The sequence below is a fragment of the Monopterus albus genome, unplaced genomic scaffold, assembly GCF_001952655.1.
Source record: "Monopterus albus unplaced genomic scaffold, M_albus_1.0 scaffold178.1, whole genome shotgun sequence".
Classification (NCBI taxonomy): domain Eukaryota; kingdom Metazoa; phylum Chordata; class Actinopteri; order Synbranchiformes; family Synbranchidae; genus Monopterus; species Monopterus albus.
Genome location: NW_018128058.1, coordinates 504,492 through 525,587, shown reverse-complemented (window position 1 = coordinate 525,587; position 21,096 = coordinate 504,492). Strand labels below are relative to the sequence as shown.

The window sequence follows — 21,096 nt, the reverse complement described above, 5'->3', positions numbered from 1 at the left end:
AAGGATCCTAGGTGACATGCCAAACCTCCTCAGCCTCCTCAGGAAGTACAGCCACCGTTGGACCTTCTTGAGGAGGCTGAGGAGGTTTGGCATGTCGCCTCATAATGTGACTCAGAAGTGTGTATGGTCTCCGTGTGCCTGTATGCACTGCTGACAACACCTGGGCATGCTCCTGATGAGTCGGCGGATAGTGTCCTGGGGGATCTCCTCCCAGACCTGGATCATGGCATCACTGAGCTCCTGGACAGTCTGGGGTGCTACTTGGTGGCGTCGGATGCATGATACATAATGTCCCATAGGTAGTCTATTGGATTTAGGTCAGGGGAACGTGAGGGCCAGATAATGCCATCAACGCCTTCATCATCCAGGAACTGCCTACACACTCTGGCCACATGGAACCGGGCATTGTCCTGCACCAGGAGGAACCCCGGGCCCACTGCACCAGTGTAAGGTCTGCTAGTCGCTCTGAGGATTTCATCCCAGTACCTCATTACAGTCAGGGTGCCGTTGGCTATGACATGGAGGTCTGTGCAGCCCTCCAAGGATATGCCTCCCCAGACCACCACTGACCCACCACCCAACCAGTCACACTTGGTGATGTTACAGGCAGCATAACATTCACTACGGCATCTCCAGACTCTTTCACGCCTGTCACATGTGCTCGGTGTGAACCTGCTCTCATCTGTGAATAGAGCGGGGAGCCAGTGGCAGACCTGCCAGCTCTGGTGTTCTCTGGTGAAGGCCAATCATGCTGCACGATGCTGGGCTGTGAGCACAGGTTGTACTAGAGGATGTGGGGCCCTCATGCTACCCTCATGGAGTTGTGACAGTTTGGTCAGAAACATGCACACCAGTAGCTGCTGAAGGTCACTTTGTAGACCTTGCAGTGCTCCTCCTGTTCCTCTTTGCACAAAGGAGCAAATTCTTGTCCCGCTATTGGGTTGCTGCCCTTCTACGGCCCTGTCCAGCTCACCTGGCATAACGGCTGGTCTCCTGCTATCTCATCCATACTCTTCAGACCGTGCTGGGAGACGCAGCAAACCTTCTTGTGATTGCACCTGTTGTCACTTTCCTTTGCACCAAAGCACTGATACACAATTACTTGTGTTTCCTAAATGGTCAGGCTGATATCCCTGAGGTTTAACTGACTTGGTGTTATACTGTGATGATAAAGTGTTCCCTTCATTTTTTGAGCAGTTTATAATGTACACTACTACTGTATATACACTTTTAGGTTTGTTTGTTGCTGCTGATTACACTAAACAACCAAATGAAGGCAAAAATATTGCTCAATTGTTAATGAAAATAAATGCTAGCTAAAGTCTAGCATCCAATTCTGAGCAGAGCCAAAGCTATGCAGGACATGCTGCAATACAGTAGGTCTATTCAGTAATGAAAAGGACAGCTTAGAAACAAAGCAACCGACAGCTGCTTGCTCTACTCACATGCATTAGCAACCTGAATGACACTTTACATTCACTAGGAAAAACTCAGCCGAACCAGAAGAGAATATTACAATTTACTGCTTAGTGGGATAGATGGTGACAGAAATACTGCATGCACATACTGTCTGTCATTCCTAATGAAAAGGTAAAGGCTCCTTTCTATTTTGAGTTTCTTTATTCCCCAGACACGGTTCATTTATTGCACTTAGATAAAAGGAGATGGTCAAAGATTTCTTCCAACCTCTGCTTCTGTTTAATGAGAAAAAAAAAATCTCCTGTTACTTTCAACAAAGACACATCTAATATATCCAGATGTTAATGCAATGCCACAGAGGCACAAACACACAACTCCAGCACAGTCTGATATCTACATTTAGACTACCATACAACACACCATACGTGTACAAACACAAAACACTTGCAGCTTTCCCACTTCCCGGTGCTTGGTATGCTTCCACTTGCCACAACAGATGGTTGATGTTGACAAGGAGGGGAAGACAGTTATATGTGTATGTGAGTGAGTGAGCTTGTTTGTGTGTGCCTTATCATTACCTGTCCCCAGAGGTGAACCTGGCAGTCAGACAGTGTAACAGAGGCAATGACAACAAGCTCTCTCCACTAAACCTCTGTCAAGCATGATTGGACAGCATGTGGTAAGTGGTGCTAAGGCCCCGGGGAAGTGCTCATCCACACACATACACACATACAGAACTATAGCAGGTCTTTAAGCGTGCGCGTCTGTATGTGTATCGCACTTTCTGTGTGGCATTTGCTGGTGCAACTTAACACTCTCAATGGGACCACGACATGAAGACTGATGAGTCTGAGTGCACTGAGAATCATCGCACTCCCACGTAACAGTGTGTGTCTGACTCAACACAACCTCCCAGGGACTGTCCCATCTCATTTTTTAAACCCGCACCAAACCAGTTACCGGTCCAAAGTCATCATCACTCACATCAGCCATTCCATTACTTGGGGACACGCCACTGACTTCATAATGTCGTAACATACTGGGTTTCCCTTGAGCCTGTGTGGTGGTGGTTTCTGAATTGTTTCTCTGTGTATGGATTGTTATGTTGAGGACTCTTGTGCAATATGGCTGACCTTCAGTTTCAGCTGATGCTGAATAAATGACTTTATCCAACTTATTTGCTCCAGAACATTTAACTGTAAGATTACTAGAATGTCTTTAAAATATTTTGGGGAATTATTGTAACTTTATAGAAGATACTGATGTAGACTTATAGTCCTCTAAATCATAATTTCCACATTGCGTAACCTCAGAAACTAGTGTGGTTACTGCATTCACTTTTTATAAGGTGACCAAATAAACAGCTTTGTGCCATGTGATTCTCTTCTCTTGCAAATGAAAGTCACTTTCGGCTTTTCCCATTTAGGGGTTGCCACAGCAAATCGTCACACTGACAACTCGCATGCTGATATTTGGCACGTGTTTTACGCAGGATGCCCTTCCTGACGCAACCCTAACTCGAACCCGGGCTGCAGCAGCGAGAGCCCGGCGCCTTAACCACTAGCCTACCAGGGACGCTTCTCTTCGCTTGCAAATAAAACAATCAAAATATATAAAATATATTGACACCATTTTTGAGAACAACTTCTAAACTAAACTTGAGGTGGAATTTTTTCTGGTCATCTACTGTTTCCGAGGTTTGGAATTAGCTTTGATTCAAATGTATTTATATTTGTTAACAATTGCTGCATACTATATGACTGAGAGAAAGTCACTGGATTAACAAAGAAACTAGGATACATCCCCTGGGAAAAATATATGTCTGCGTGGTAATCATGGTTTTCCATCCAATGGTTGAGATATTTCGCTCAGAACCAAACCGACTTTCCCCCAGAGCCAGGGAACAACCTTTTAAAACTAGAAGGGTACTGCCATGGCTGCTGCCATTTCTGCCTTGCTAAAGCTCACCATGCTCAGACTGCTGTAATGACTTTCCCCAACACCGGTGAACACTAAGTGGGCACCCTGCGGGCAAACCGATTACGTTCAGCTGACCTGGAAATGTCTGCTCTTACTTGCGCCCAACACCACTCAGAGCAAGGCTCAATCAGCATACGGCTCTTACTTGCGCCCAACACCACTCAGCGAGGCTCAATCAGCATACAGTTCTCAGCCACACTAGAGTACAGCTACAGGAAGTGCTTCTCACTACAGCGGCAGTGAGAGATGCGCTGACAGCTTCCAGCTTCCTGGCTGCATTAATCCTTCACTGGAACTGAAATAGGAAATGGAGCTGGGGCATTACAGTGTGTGTATGTGTGTGTGTTGGAGGGAAATGAGCAGGGAATATGATGTCAAGCTAATTTATATTGATGCTTTGGTGGAGTTTGAATTTTGACTCTTCACACAGATTATCCAATGTAAGACGGTCTGAAATGAGGATGGGTTTGTAACACTTGTGATATACTTGCTTTTTACCCTTTTGTAGCCAGCTTCTCTCTTTGCCTTCAAGCGTCGCTGTTTGGAACATGTATGGACACATTTGATTCATACAAACCACAACTCCACACTTAGTCTCCCCTCAGGTGGCTGGTGACCACTGCTATAATGTTAATGTTACGATCACAATAATTAAAAAAAGGTGTCAGCAGCAAAAAGCTTTTTTAATGCCTCTAAAGCTTTCGGCCAGTGTTAATGGTTACACTGTTCACACTGGCTTAACTGCATCCTGCACAAGCACAGTGTTAATTTCTGAGCAAGTGAAAGCATGCAGCCATGATGTACATGAAACCCACAGTATAAAGCAAGTACATCAGTGCTATAATAATAGGGTTACAAATGACAAGTTTGACCTTTACCGGCATCAAATCTACAGCTGCCTGTGTAGCCACAGGAGGTAGTCTCAGTCCCTTCGTGCTCTGATGAGAATTCCACGTCTCCGAGAAGGTAATTGTGCCCTATGTTCTCTTATAGCCATCAGTGTTGAGTGGAGATCCTAATTATGTCCTACAGGGCGGAACCCGAATGCTGGTGGCAACCTAATCTAATCTTCACCTGAGAGACTAATAAAAGGCCTGATACTGTGTGAGCATAAAATGGGATAATGCTGTAAAATTTCAGATGCCACACACACACACACACACACACACACACACACATTTAATTAGGCAAGAAGTTAAGTGTGAATTTTGATAGCTTATCATTTCGGTAAGTTTGTATCAACTCATTTTTAGTGTCACATTACTAATATTCAGATTTTTGGCTTGTTGATTCTTTTGTTTGTTCATTTGTTCAGGCTTATTGATCAACCAGATGTAGTTATTGTTTGTTTCATTCCCTGTTTAGTGGACCTCAGAAAGACTAGCAACCACTTTATGGAAGACAATGTGGATTCAAATAAAGGATAAATAAAGTGCTTAAATGTGATTCATAATAACCGCAAGAGAGAAAAAAAAAAGCTAGGAATCCAGACATGAGCTCAGGAAAGAAAGGGACAGCATTTTAGAGCCGTGACATTACTGAAGGAGCAGACGACTGCAAAAGACAACTTGATGTATTATTCAAAAAGGCCATAAACAACCTTTGGAGACTGACCGTGCATGTAAACTGATCAGTGGCCCTGTTCCTTGACTGGGGGTTCAAGGAGAAGAAAGAGTGAAACATCCAAGGAGGTTAAAAGTTTTATTATTGGCAGTTTGTCTATTTGAAGTCGCTCTTGTCTTTAAAGGATATAATGGAGGTTACTCAAAAGGACAGCTCAGATTCCTATTGTTTTTCAATGAGCACAATGTCAACAAAGGGGAATAAATTTGTGGTCTTGTTTGAAGGCTCATACCAAGCAGCTGCTTGCTGCGAGTGGAGGTTTTGTTTACAGCAGAGTCTGACCCCAACCTTCACCTAATCTCAAGTGCACCATTGATGTACATAAACAGAATTTAAAAACTACTCCCCTGTCATTATTCATCTCATCAATTATATTTCTCTTTGCAAATGCAGTAATTTTTCAAGTGCACCCAGTACTGGGTGCTTTCCCTGCTTACAAGTCGTACACTCCAGCAGCGCTAACAACAACCAGTGTTTATTTAAATCTAAGGAACCCTGCCTGAGTCATTTGCTGAGCATCTAAATAACCAACTGGGAAAACAACATCAAGCACAAAAAGAGCTCCGCTGCTAAAATAAGTTAAAAAGGAATTTCAGACTTAACACTTAGTAAATGGCTTTTATTGTAAAGAATCACAGGAAGCACTGAGTCACAGCCACTACATGACGCTTTGACTGATTCTTCCAGAAGGAAGGAGCTTGGGGTTTAATTATGAGGCTACAGTACATTACAGCAGGGTAAGTGAGCATGCACCATTATGCAGGCTGTGATACTCCTGTGCTGTAGTACTTCAATAAGGAGTCTACTGAAACAGATTGTAGGATTTCAATGTGCCTTTGCCCAGAAGATACAAATATTTGTTACTGAACACACTGCAGTGAGGATGCTGCAAAAGATGCTCTATAATATTCATAATATATATATACACACACACACACACATCTTATCATAAACAACTGTACAACAACAACAACAACACTGTAAACAACCAATCGAGTAAACACGAGCAGAGCGATGGGAGAATATCAGTTACTTCAGCAATGACTGCAGCATAAATATTACATGAAAAAAAGAAACACATTAGTTTGATATAAGCTTGGCTGCCTTTTGAATAAATCCCTGGTGTGATGCTGAATCCCACACACACATACAAACACGCAGGCTAAGACTTTGATCCAAAGCCTCTTACTGGGTTTTGCTGATTTTTTTTTTACCGCTGAAACGAAAGCCCACAGAGCCTCCTCTCAGCTCCCAGTGCAAGACACCCACAATCGGAGACACAAGCGGACAGAAGAGTGCATCCGGGATGAAAGTGCTTCACATCCAGGGCACAAAGTCATCAAGCATTAGCTACAGTTTGTAGTTGGTACACAACTTGTGCTCCTTATAAACATGGGAGTCTACATGGGTGTTCTGGGTGCTGCACATGTTCCAATTCAGATAGTTCTCCAACAACTCTGAAGTCATTGGGCAACACAGTGTTTGCTTCATGGGGCTCCAAAAAAACAACAACACAGCACTCACTTAAGCAATCCGCTGCACTTCCTGCTCAAAAACCCCCTAATAATATTCCCGAGGGGACTTGTGCTGTGTCTGTACATTCAATCGTGAGCTAACAGTGACCTTATCACTCTTTATGGTATTTTTTATTTCAAAGACACCACTATAATGTTGAAATAGAGGCTTGTGGATTTTTCTAATATTTATACAATATCCTTGCCAAATCCAATTCGGCAGGTCAGTGTTGCACAAATTGGATAATAAATATTAAACATTGTGCGCAATAATGCACGGATATTCTTAATAAATGCATAATGACTACTTCTAGTACGTCAAGAATATGTTAATGTGAAGTCTTTCACTAAAGAAACACTTTGAATGCAGGATTTTACTTGTAAGAGAGTACTTTAACACTGCAGTACTGGTACTGTTACTTCAGTAAATGATCTGAAAACTTCTTCCACCACTGGCCACTGAATATTCTGTGATGTAATCTACGGGGACTGCCTGACATTTACAAGTATTAAAGTGATATTTTAAGTGTTTTTATTAGTTATCTATAAGGCTGGAACACGTCATGCAATAGATTTATGTGCAACACTGGAAGGTGTATTTTCTGACGGCCTCAAATGTAACACACCCCCTTAAAAGCCTGACTACACCAGTGCGCACACACAGCAACAGGACTCTACCAAAACAACCAAAACATGCCTTAAACACCGTTTTTCAACAACGAATGTGCACAGAATATCAACGTCCGAGTAAAGAAGACTTGGAACAACAGAAAACATCCCAAAAAGTGACATTTCTTCACATGGTTTGCTTCAAGCATCGACTTTCACTTTGGGAAATAACAGTACTGCTGTCACAACACAGCAGCGTGTCAACCTAACGGTTTTCAAACATGTCCGGGAAATAACTAAACAAATAAAACTATGACTGCGGTAAAGTTGGTGAAAGCTCTGAAAGCTCACCTTGCCTGACACACTTGAGGCGCACGGGGTCTTTGCTGTGTTTGACCACAGCATGGACGTCCCTGGTGGTGAGCCCAGCCACCGGGGTATCATTGACTTCCAGCAGGAGTTCATCCTGGCAGAGTTTGCCGCTCTGGCAGGCCGCTCCGCCCGGGAGAAGCTCGCCGATAACCGGGAACTGTCCATTCTCTGCGCCGCCCTTCAACTCCAATCCCAGCTCCCCCTCCTCGTTCCTGCAAAGGACACTCTCATGGACTTTGTTGGTCCAGTGGTTCTTCCTCTTCTTCAGGCTCTTGGACATGGCTCAAACAAGAGCAAATCACATGAGTGCGGCCGTAGAATAAGTTTTGTCGCTCACTGAAGTCACCTAGTGCCACCGCAACAATGTAGTGTGTCCAGTTTCAACAGTCAGCGCCAGTTTGTATCCATGTCAGCGCACACGCTCACGCACAGCAGCTGGATCATCAGCCTGCCTTTGCAATAACTGAGAGAAGCTCAACTTGTGATGCCTTCACTGACTGTCTCTAAGGTCGACAATCACAATTCTGCAATGCGATGTAATGAAATAGTACACTACAATAAAGGATCATTCCTATATTTGGGGCCGACATTGTTTTTGTTTTTTTAAGTAAAATTTGTATCCATAGTGGAGATTAGATAGGCCTCCACTTTATTAGTAGCATTCTTATGTCCTTGTGCAACTCATTAGTCTTTGCATACTGAATATTTTTGACATAAGCATACTTAATGCCATAATTTAGTCATGTCCATGTCAGTCAGCCATTCAACAACTAGCAATCACAATAATTTATGATGGCCTATAACAGTTTAATAAAGCTAAAAAATTAAGAGGTAGCCCCATCAGAATGGACCTATGCCTGAGTGCACATATAAACGTGAATCACTTTAAAGTGCGTTTGTCCTGTCCTATAGCCTAAATGAGCCAGAAGCAATCAAACCAATACAAATTGAGAATATAATTACTTTTAAACATTTACTGCACCTTACACTTATCCTGTGCTACGTATTTTCCAAAATAAGACTGCACAACTATCTTAAGTGCCAGATTTGTTCAGAAGCATCAAGGATTTTTTTTTTTTTTAACAATTTCAAAACTTCGAAGCTTACAACTTTACGAGCGGCTCTTGAAAGCAGCATCCAGCTCCGACCAACCCGATTGACCCGGATGTGAAGGCTGGAGGAGGAGGAGAAAGGCAAGGCTTTTCCCAAATCCAGCTTTCCATGGAAAAAGCAATGAGGGGAGAGGGAGAGAGAGAGAGAGAGAGAGAGAGAGAGAGAGGGAGGCAGTGTTTTTACAAGCATGGCAGCAGAGCAGCAGTGATAACACCACAGATCCTTCAAATGTTAGGCTAAGGTTTGTAGAGGAGCTGTGGACTACAGTATAGTACAGCATATGCTTCAGAAAGGTGAAACAACTGACTGCTCTTATCCAGTCCTTATCCAGCCCTTATGTCATTTCCTTCCCCATCGAAAGAGGAGTTGCATAAACTGCAGTTTATTTCTAGTTGAACAAAGGTCATGTGATTCAAACACCTAGCTGCTAGAAAAAACTTTTTTTTAATCCTTGTGTGAACTTGACAGCCAAAGAGTTTACTCGCTTGAACACCCTCAGGGTCTTTGGTGAACAAAGCGTTTTTTACAAAACACCCTCAAGGGCAGCAAGTATTTCACACCTGAGCATTTCTCCTCATTAATATTATTCAGATTTCATGAGCATATTTTGTTCCTTCCAACAGCATTTACTGTACGAGACCGACTCGGACAGCTAGGTGTAGAGATTTGTCATGCAAAAATTCCCTTGTGTTCATCTCAAACTAGTGGAAAGAGACATAAAGCAAACAGAGAACTGAATGAATACAATTCATCTTCAAATAAATGCAGGCTGTGGGTTTTTCCTTCATTGGTTTGACAGCTTTAAAACTTCCAGTCCACTTTGTGACAAAGCCTCTTTTAATCTCTTCTCACTGTGGCACTGAGCTCATTTTCAGTAATGATAGTTTGCTGCTTTACTGCCATGTTTGTATAGCTATATAATAATAGCTATTCTATGTTGCAGAGTTACCTGTCAAGTTGATCCCTTTTCATCCTTAAAATCACTTTTTTCTCATAACAAGCAAAAAAAAATGCACACAGAGACATCTTGTAAAGTATATTTAAAGTATGTGTTATTTAGAAGTAGCTTTATATTTTTAGTTGAAAAGGGAGTTGAAATATTTCTATGTAATCCAAAGTAAGATATAAAATAAGCACCAATAACCAGAGATGGCAAAAGTACACACATTGGTAGAATGTAGTAGTACAGATACCTGTGTAAAAAAAAAAAAAGTAGCCCTTCACAGGACATTTTTACCAGCTTTTCATGTGCATAGCAAAACTGAGCCTCACATCATAGTCATGTATTTCTAAAATTCAATTCATATAAACTAAAAAAATACCTAAATTAATTTGCATCAACTCACGAGAACAGATTTTAGGATAATTAAGCCTTAAAGGATAAGCCCAGTCAATTTCTATACTACAGTCCCTATAGAGAAACTAAGACTAACAGTGAACTGCCTCTACTCATGGTTAATGTCTGTCAGTCTCCAACCTGGATTAACTCATCCATCTGTGCCATAGACCTCTGTTGTTGTTCAAAAACAATTAAAAACACATTAGTGAAACACTGGGCGACTGGGTGTTTCTTCATCACAAAACAAAAGACCAGCGTATATGTTAAAAATTACCATAGGTTTTTACAGCATCTGAAGTAAAGCAAGACTCAACTGTGCCAGAAGCTAGCGAACTGTAAATACAGCAGGGCGCTTATAATGAAGAGACACGTCACCCAGTGCAGCAGTGTGCACATTTTGCAGCAAATGCTAAATATAAATCAATAATTCCCCTCAGTTATATTAAAACTAAAAGTAACAAGCCTGATTTGAAAATGTAAGGAGTAGAAGGTACAGATGTGTTAAAATGTAGGGAGTATAAGTAAAAATTGATCAGAAAAATACAGTAAATACTCAAATAAAGTACAGATACCTGAAAAATCTTAAGTAAAGCGACAAAGTGTTTGTACTTTACTTCCCAGCTCAGCCAATAACCCTAGTGCTGTCAAATTTAAAGCAACAGGTTTCGTATTTATAATCTAACTCTAGGCAAAAAACCTATAAACATACAGCCCCATATTTAGAGTATAATTACTCTACACTAAATCTACTTAAAACACTGAAATCAGCCTGTCAAATAACCCCCATGTATAGATCTGTGTCTTTTATTACAGAATGTAGAATCGCCCGCACTCCCAGAAAAACACCAGGGACGTCAGTGTCCTCGGTGATACGGCCCAGCTTGTGACCAGATGCACCTCTCACTCTACTGGGCAGATTTTACTGAATGCATTTTAAAACAAAGGCAGAACAAGGCAGATATCAAAGAGACTGAGTTGTAGGGTGAGGAACAGCTTCACCATGTTGCAGTCAATTTCTCCTCAAAACATTTTTGCTGTCCTTGAGCTGTGATGACAACAACACAAAAAACAATGCATCCTTTTCTCCTCTGCAGGATCTGGAGAGGTGCCCGTGCATTCCAGAGGTGGGAGCTCCGCAGAGTGAAATTTAAAAAAGAAAGAGGAGGGGAGTATTTTAACAAGGGGAGGAATTCTGGAGGCTGTGTTTGAACAAGAAGAGGAATTCTCTGTGCATGGCAGAATAAGTGCTGGGGAGGAGAAGAGAACATCAGCAGCTCAGAAAATGAAAGAACTGGAAAAACAGTGTGGGACACAAGCGTGTGAGATTTGTTGGGTGGGCTCAGGCCTGGCACAGTGAGACCATGAGTGTGGAGTTGATGAGACTGCATTTTAGGACTACGAAACAAAGTGCATGTTTGGAGGACAACACTTTCAAAACACATACGGCAGCTTCCGTTCCTTTCTGCACATTCATACAGCAGGAAATCACTCTGTTCAGCCATCAGTCACATCTCCATGAGCAGATGGGAGCTCAGTGACTCAGCCAGTGATGCTTCCCTTGGGATTGCCACACTGCTCTGCTACAAGATGTAATGGTTATGACAGGCCTCATTGCAGGATTAATAAAGCCGGTTGGCTATAAAGCAGAACTGCCTGATGATGGCATCTACTTCCAGTGAAAAAGGAAAGTTATTGTCCACTTTGTTTGGGCAAACACACACATTTCAGTTCCACAAGAGCTGCTGTTGCTATTTGATTGCTTGTTTGGTTGTACATAATACAGGGTTGAATGACTGAACAGAAGGTGTTCATTCCAAGCTGTCAGTTTGTCTCACTCCAATTCCATCGGATAGATAGAACCACAGTGGCTTGTGTACTGTCTAAGAATGTTTCTACAGTGTGAAGAGCCGTGCCTCAAAATGCAACAGAAAGCTTCTAAGGGTCCAGTAAAAGCTGTGCTCCCTGTACAACTCCACTGCAGACCCCCCCTTGCCCCACTGCTCTCTGACCACTCTGTATGCACCTAATAAAGCTAGCAGTTAATTAAAGAATCTTGAGGTGAAATTCAGGGCTTCTATCTACCGAGTTTGATTTGATTGCATTTGTATGATTATTACAGTGTGTTACATTGAGTTGTGATCGCTGTTATGACCGTCTCCTCTCTACTCCGCCATCCAATTGCTAATTCATTACCTCTCTGGCTTTCACACTAGGCAGGATTCTGGAGTCGTCTGCCTTTCAAGGAAGTGCCACTTCACAAATCCTAGTCTCTCCAACAACATCACCACCTCATCCTCCCCAGCTCCTCTATTCCTCCACCCTATCAACTCGTACAGATAAGTATGTTTTCCCATGTTGAGAGCTTTTAACTCCCTCAAAGTGCACAAAGAGTCCCACTGCTCGCTTCTGCAAAGACTGGCTCAACCTTCCTCTCACGGGGGGAAGTTACATTCACACCATCACGTCCACTGATCTGTCTCCACAAGGTCCATCATCCATCAGAGGGGGAGCAGTGCTACTTTTGCCATGCAATCAACATGCAGGTCTTCAAACTAGAGTTAGAGATTTTGTGCAATATTTTCAGAATATTATATTTGTAGAAAAAAAAAGCACCTATATCTTATCATGAATGTGGAGAATTTGTTTAATAGCAGATTTAACTGTATGTTGGTGGATGACTGGTGATAAAGAAGCTTTGAATCGATGTTCTTCCAAAGCAGACATATGTTGTATCTGACTCTATGCTGCTCAAGGTGTTTGTTTCCAGTGCTCAATAAAAGCACACACATATTTCATTACATATTTACAAAGAGACTGTTGTCTGTGTAGATAAACAGCTGCCAATATAGGGATTTGTACATCCTTAGGTACTTAAATGCAACTTAAATTATATAGGTGTATTAAATAAAACATTTGATTAGTTAATTAAGGCCATGGGTCCTTTAAAAACAACATTTTTTGCGTTAGAATCATCACAACATTTGCAGCTCTGGTTGGATTTATCTGACTGTTAGTTATTCTGCTCTCTACCTTATCCAGTAAGGTTCCTCACTGCTGCCTAACACATTTATTCTGTCAGACATATGACTAGCATTGTAAAACCTCGGCACAGACAGTAACATCTTCACGGCATCGGTGTAAGCGAACGCTAGTCTCTGCATGCTAGTTTTTTTTATATGTACAGTACCTGTAATATATGAGCGGGACATAAGATGACCTCACTGTTGCACATACACAGTATAATGTTTTAAATATGATTCTTTCTCCATTTTATCTAAAACACAAGTTCATTGCTGTATTTAAAAAACCATCATCTGGTCACTGACGTGTTGGCAGCAGTCTGTTTGCTGGATCTGTGAAATAAATACTTTCATTCAACATAATAACAAAGCCAACTAAATAAGGACAGTCCACCCTGCCTCACTGGTGTGAATGGAGTACCCCTCAGTCTAGGCTGCTTTCTAGACTCTGACTAGTACGCACTCCCCTCACGCGCACTTCATGAAAAATCTTTTCACAAATGGTTTGATCGAATGCCCTACAGGCATCTAAAGAACTCTAAGTGAATTAGGATGAATAGTAATGTCTGTGCCATACTGTGAAGATAAACAGTTCTAAGCTGCCTGTAATTCTGTCAGGCACCTTGGAAGATATACAGCACAAGCTACAGGACTGGGTGGTTATTCATTTTATCTGTTTTCTCGCATATGACAGAAAGTACCAGCACTCTCTTTTCCCTTGTCTCTTTGCAGATATCCCCTGACTACTCTGAGCTAACATAGAAGAATCTTTGTTTTATGATTTAGAGCAATAATTTCAAAATCAGACCAACAGGGTTGAGATGTGAGAGGAGTCCCCTGAAGTCCTGCTCATTTTTCCCCATAGACAATATTACATGACTCCCAGTTGAGATGCTTGTACAGCTTAGATAACCATGAATTTGTTTCATCAGTGCAAAAGATTAACAACAGGATTAGAAAATAGCTGGTTCTTTGTACATAAATACTTAACAATGAAATAAAAACCATCACTAATGGTCAGTAGATCACAGTTTTGAGAAAATATTCTGTATCCTATACAACTGTAAACCACAAAAGTTAAATGAAACCATGTTTTTTGAAACAAACCCAGCTCAGAGCTTCAGGGATTGTACAGTATGCCAGGTGTATTTTGTAATTTGTCTGGGATTACCTGAAGCGACAGAAGCAGCATAAATACACACAAGGAAAGATGTTTAAAAAACTGGGCCCAAGTGTGCCAAGGACAGTGGGTGCTATTTTAAAGGCAAAGGGTGATATAACAAAAGTAAAATCAAAATATAAAAACACATTTTTCAACTCATACCCACTTTACTTTTGGTGACAGCACTGTATATGCGACTCTTCTTCAACAGACACACTTGACTGTGGGTGTTTCAGCCTAGGACAAACCCAAATTTAAGTCAGGCAATCAGCAGCATTTTTATTCCACCATGCAAACAACAGAGTAGCATGGTTTGAGACCTAAACTTACCCTTACAAGTGCAGAGACAGAGGGGGCATCCAAAGTTCATGCAGCAGGCTGAGAGGGCAGGTACCTCCTGCATCCAGGGACACCAGCAACACAGGCTGGCACTTCTGTGAAGGAAAGGGGATTAAGAGAGCTGAGTTGATCTTAATGTGTAGAAAATACCAACCCAGCGAGGTTGCAGAGGTTAGCAGGGCTTTCACTATCCTTCTAATTAACATGCAGACCTTGCAACTATACAAGCTAGCGTCCCTTTGCCCTCACTAGTCCCTGTTTGTGCAGAGTGAAGGAGTTTGTGTTTAAAGACTGATCTCTTCTCCTCCAGCTAATAGAGTCTCTAAGCTTCGGTCTGCTGCTGAATGACTGGGTGACCCTGGGCAAGCTTCTCCCAGCGGCCTTCTTGGTATTCTGCTCACAAAGCTCTGTCTAAAGGCCCTCATTGATCAGCGGCTCCTTAAGACCCTCTCTTCTCATTTAGTGAGGAGTAACTGTTACATCACTGTCACAGAAAATGAATAAATGGTCATCTGATTGATGAGGGACGACTAGGACTCAGCAGCATCGTGGCTCCTCATCTGACAAATGGAGTGTGTTTTTATAGATATGTCATTTAAGTGTATGTGCCAAAAACAGGAAAATTTGGGTTTCAAAGATGGCTACAAAGGCTTTTATTAGAAATTTACGTAGTCATTTAAAGTAAAATTGGCCTAATCATTAAAAGTGAACCATAGGAAATGGTTTGACAAAAATACATTTAGTCCACTTACTGTAAATTTTCCAGCTTGTGGAGCTTACCCAGCTGCCATGGAGATGGTTCCGCTTTTCAGATGGTCATATATGAGGCGATATGATGGTTTTTGGGTTCAGATGGGAATGTCCTCATTTTCCTCTGGCTGCCTACTGACACTCTCCCAGTCAATGCTCTGACCAGTTTTGCTGATGTTGCTTGTTTCTACCAAAACTTCATACCAAGGGGACCTATGCACAGTTACTCTTAATGGACATACTTGGCGTTCAACACCATCATCCCAGATGACGTCCACTCTAAACTGACCCAGCTCACTGTGTCTGTCCCCACCTGTCAGTAATCACCTGCTTTCTGACAGACAGGAAGCAGCAGGTGAGGCTGGGGAAAACCACATCCAGCAGAGGCGCCCCCCCAGGGATGTGTGCTCTCCTCTGCTGCTGTTCTCCCTCTACACCAACGACTGCACCTTAGGGGACCCCTCTGTAAAGATCCTGAAGTTTGCAGATGACAACAGTCATTGGCCTCATCTAAGACAATCATGAGTTGGCCTATAGATGTGAAGTTAATCAGCTGGTCCTGTGACGTGGTCACAACAACCTGGAGCTGAACATGCTCCAAAACAGTGGGGATGACAGTGGAGGAGGAGTCCGCCCAACCCCACCTTGCTCCAAAACAGTGGGGATGACAGTGGCCTTGAGGAGGAGTCCGCCCAACCCCACCCCACCCTCACCATACTCAGCAGGTTGTCCAACATCAGCACCATCACCAAGAAGGCACAGCAGAGGATGTACTTCCTGTGTCAGCTCAGGAAGTTCAACCTGCCCCAGGAGCTGCTGATACAGTTCTACAAAGGAATCACTGAGTCTGTTCTCTGCTCTTCCATCACTGCCTGGTTTGGCTCAGCAACCAAACAGGGCAAGAAGAGACTCCAGTGAACAGTCAGGACTGCAGAAAAGATCATTGGTGCCAGCCTGTACACCTCATGGGTCAGAAGAGGGGTGGAGAAGATTTCTGCAGACCCCTCCTCCCCTTTGGACGGAACTACAGGTCACTGTATGGCAAAAGAACCAGACACAGGGACACAAGGACAGTTTCCTCCCCTGGGCTATCACTCTGTGGAACAGTTAATCCACGTTTCTATGTATACAGCAAACACCACAGTGCAATAACTGTTAACTTGCATGTATGTACATATTTATAAATAGATGGTTCCTTGTATTTTAACATACTTGGCAATAAAGTTTATGATTGATTGAGGTTCGAAAGATGTGGGTGGAACCAAAGCCTGTGAAGAGCAGTATAACCGGTGGGTGTGTTTTGGTGTGGTGAGGAGTGTGCTCTGCTGCACCTACAACCACACCCAGCAGTGATGTCACAGGGTCCTGGAGTACACCTGCACATCACCGTAGCATGGTGAGATGGTGACCCACGTGAGATGAGCTAAATACACAGAAGCAAGCTATTGATTGCTTCATGCACTGCACATTAATTAATGCCTGGACGCAAAAATTAGTCTTTGTTCCACCAGTTTGCAAACTCCAATCACTGATGAAGGCCATGACTTGTGGCTGAAAGCTGTGGTGATAGTTAATGAGACAAGATATTCATTGAAACAGCAGGCATTGCATCAGAAACCAGCACATTTTTTCACAGTAAGAAAAGCACTGATATTACTACTGACAGCCTCATTGTGTTAAAATGCCAGCAAGCCATGGCAGGGTGACAATGAGCCAGCATGCACCACACCTGGATGCTAAAACTGAAGCAGCTCTTCAGCCATTATGAATTTTACACCAGTGCTTTTCCTACTACAACATGTCAAAATGTGTGTGAAAAAGGCCTGGAGCTGAGGCAGATTTTGCTGCCAGGTCATGAACTCACTTAAAGGTTATGTTCTCTACAAAAATAAGAATTTTCGCTCCTGACATCAACTAAAGCCCCCACATCCCCTTTCGACTAATCACACTGAACTACAAAACTCCAAACCGCATCCTTTCCAAACCTGCCACATTAACCATGCGTCTCATTTTTATTCACCACTTTGCTCCCATTCTCCCTCAAGCAATTGGGACTATTTGACAACTAGCACACTGCACTCTGCGCTACGTACCTCCTCTGTCATGTAGATGCAGCCTACACCTTAAATATTCATCCACAATCTCTCCGTTAAGAGCCACCTACACTGCAAGTCACTCACCTCCAGTCAATAAATATTCTCTTTGCTAAGATTAGAAGGTTTTATATGACCTAGATATTAAATCAAGTTATTGTTCTACCTCTGTCATGCTAAATTTTCCCTGACAGTGAAGAGCACATAAAGAGATGGGGAGAGAGAGAGGTGGATACATGCTAACTTAAATGAATGCTTCAGATCAACAGTGACCCCTGCTGTAGAGTGCAGACTGGTTTTCTTTCCCTCAGGGCAGACACAGAAGTACAGAGGGGCGAGGATGGTGCATCTTCACAGCGGCTCCCTCTCCATGCCGACGGATTCAGAGAGGTTTCTGTAGCACAAACCTCATCTTCTCCTGTGTGTGACTGTTCATGTGAAGCATCCTAACCTGCTCGGTGGAGTTCTGACAGAGCCACTGGAAGAACTGAAGGAGTTTTCAGTGATGAGTTGTACTCAGTGCATAAACTAAAGAGAAAAAGCATCTGTATGGCAGGACTAGAGGATGGGCATGTGTTTTACACTCCTGCGTATCGTCACTCATCATGTAAGCCTGTTCTTAAATCCTTTTTTTGGTCCACCTTCTACTTTCACACCAAAGAATTAAAAATTGTCTTTAAAGTTCCATTTGATTTATTAAAAAAAACTTTCAAAAGATAAAATTACCTGGTTTTCGATGCTCAATATACATTTGTATATTGTTAAATGTGTGTAGAAAGAAACTCTAAACTCATTCACAGTTATAGTGGTTCTGTCTGTAAATGATAAATGAACAGTTTTAAAACAGAAAGAAACCTTAAAGTTTACCTTAAAGGGGGCAAAAGGCCACCCCACCCACACACACACAGCTGGAAGGGGAAATAGCCTATAGAGACCAAAACCGTTTGTTGTACCAGGCTGTAAACATATTGTTTCGGCTGTAAAGTTGGCCACTTTAACATGGGAGTCTATGGAGATTGACTCCCTTCTAGAGCCGGCCTTAAGTGGCCATTTGAGAAACTGTAGGGTTTAACATTTCTGCACTGGCTTCATTTCTCAGCGTCGGAAGTTGCCACTTGGTAAAAATATAGATGTAGTTAATTTGTTTCCATTTCCCTTTAAGGCAACAACAAAAACCTATAATTAATTAGTGTGGCACTCTATAGAGCCCGGAGGCCTGCAGTTGTCTACCACTGCCTGCCAGTGTGGTCTCCTCCAGACACAGTTAGGAATGCAGTGTGAAAGGTAATCCAGCCCTAACCCTCAACTTGACCACTTGCCCAAGTGACAGGTGTAATCATTGTTCAAGGTTGGCAGACTGTTGCTGTTTAGTAGGTGGAGTGGGACTGGGGTTGTTGCAGCTATCCCGGCCATGCCAGTGAGACCCCCTAACCTCCAACTTCATACAGCTGCAGCCTTGTCAATGCTAGCTGCATGATATATGCTCCCCAGTGCAGGAAAGAGGAATGATTGGTTCTGCAACAGCAACGAAGATTTAGCAGTCCACTCGCCTTCAGCCCAAACCATCAGTCATTCAGAACAGAGGAGCTGCCTGCAGGCTGCCGGTAGAAGTATACATCATCCGCCTATCATATCCGCCTACTGCTGCTAACCACCATTACCCTGTATGAATCAACAAGTCTGAGGGAAATATTCATGAAAGGCAATTAAAGTAACTAAAAAAATAACTATGGATCATAAATGCAGGAGTTGACAAGATTTCCATCTTGATATATTTATCACAAGTAATGGCAAGGTCAGAGGGTCCTTCCATCAATAAAGCACAGGCAGACCTGCTCTCGCAGAGCTGTGGTGTTTTCTTGGTGCAGGTGGAGGAAGGACTGAAGTGTTCAAAGGAGGCGCAGGCTCCAGTATATTTAGGAATAAAGCCCCAAAGCTGAAGATGTGATTTGTTTATGCTGGTGCTGTATGTAAAACAAATTATGTTATATGAGTTTAGGAACTGGTGCAGACAGGAAATGGAGTGAGACAGATGTCTGACTTTTATAAAGCGCATTAAAAGTATATTTCAATTTACATACGACCTGAATGGAAGGTTGTTATAGCTTTCAGATTATTTGAGCATTCGACAGAGTTGGACTTCTGCGTTTTCATTCAAGGCTAAACTCTGCCATCAGCATTCAGACAGGATGAGCTATAGCCTCGTCTTGCCTGAGCCTCAAGTGCCAACTGAATTGTAATTCTGCTCAGGGCGAGGACACATAAGAGCAACTTTCCCTGCTAGGTAGGAAGGAATGAAAACTTAAAACAAAAATGTGGCCACTAAGGAACTGTTGGGACAGACAAGCAAAGAAAACAGGACCTTGCAGTAGGTCTGAGGTGACTTCCTGTGACACCAGTGGGACTGAAGTGAAGCTCTGGAGGTGGCACATTGGACGAGGATGACGGTGGTGAAGACAGAGCCACTAAAGCTCCTCTGAGGATCCTCATTACCCCGTTGCCATTGTCCTCCTAAAATGGGCTTCTCCTGTGCTGGCCGACTGTATCCTCTCTTATTCAGTTAAGCAGATAGCCTCTCCATCTGGCTACTGACATGCACTTTGTGTTTACCAGTGAGCTCACTATGGAGACGGCATCATTCGGGGTGACAGGTAAGGGGGATGTGTACGGTAAGACTGTCAGTTTGTTTTTCCAGCTTCACCTCCATAAATTGAGAAGAGGACAACTGGGACGGGACCGAGAAGTTCTCCTCAAAGTCCTTATAAACAGTGACTGCTCCTGTTGTAACTGACATGTCTTGTTAGTGCTGCCTCACGAGCAGCTGTGGCACCTGTGCTGTTATTTACTGTATCACCTTCTATCTGTTGCTGATGCTCCCACATGTGGATCAAGAGAAGAGGAGCTAATTTCTGTGCAAATGTTGTTCTTAGGCCTAATGTGAGTATTTACAATAAATGCATGAATGCATTGTTTGCTCTTTGTACACCGGACATCTAATTTAATCTCGTCTGTACTGCTACCGTTATGTTTACTTCTGTGAATACCAATGCTACAGCTACTCCTGCTACTTTGTGTCAAAGGCTGGAAATACTTTGAGTGGCTATGTTCATTGTTTTCATATTAACAATGGATCACGTTACAGCTCATGGGTGAAAGGGTTCACTTGTAGTGATTACCACTGCCCACTCTGTTACCCTCAGCTCTGTGAAGCTTTTTTAAAGTAGCTCATTTGTTTGTAGCAGCTTCATTATTTTGGTTCATTCTCACCTTCTTCACAAGAGTCTTTTGAAGCCCCAGTAGGCAGCTGTTTTCAGAAAACAACTGTGAAAAGCCCACATACATCAGGGTCAGAAACTAGATTCCAAACTAGAGAAATGCATTTCCTCTTGTAAATGCGTGTGGATGCTGATATGCTGAAAGAACGTCCCACAAATGCCTGAAATAATAGCTGAAACAGCTGAAGGATGAGAAGAAATGGCTGAAGTTTTTTGTTGAATAATCTGAAGGATGAGATGCAATAAATACAAGTAGGAATGTCCTTGAAGAGCTGAACATTTTGATACCTGAATGGCTTTTCTAGTTGAAAGTATGCCGAACTTTATTGAGATGTGAAAATATTCCACACAAAGTAGGTAAAACAAGTAGGTGTGTGTGTGTGTGTGTGTGTGTGTGTGAGTGAGTGAGTGAGTGAGTGAGTGAGTGAGTGAGCGAGCGAGCGAGCGAGAGATATAGAGGAGTTATGAAGTGCCATGTCTTAATTGCA

The 21,096-nt window shown here is 42.7% G+C and overlaps 1 protein-coding gene across 10 annotated transcripts in view; it reads right to left on the bottom strand.

Moving 5' to 3' along the window:
* Nucleotides 1–8,038, bottom strand: part of magi2a (membrane associated guanylate kinase, WW and PDZ domain containing 2a) — a 201,103-nt gene extending 193,065 nt beyond the window's left edge. For 7 of the 10 annotated variants that reach the window (XM_020616772.1, XM_020616773.1, XM_020616774.1 and 4 more), the window contains exon 1: nucleotides 7,497–8,036. In XM_020616772.1, the coding sequence (XP_020472428.1) occupies nucleotides 7,497–7,797 (301 nt within the window). In that variant the 5' untranslated portion in view covers nucleotides 7,798–8,036. Of the gene's footprint in view, nucleotides 1–7,496 lie in introns of all 10 variants that reach the window. The other 3 variants (XM_020616782.1, XM_020616784.1, XM_020616783.1) reach the window with 1 other exon arrangement.
* Nucleotides 8,039–21,096: the final 13,058 nt, after the last annotated feature.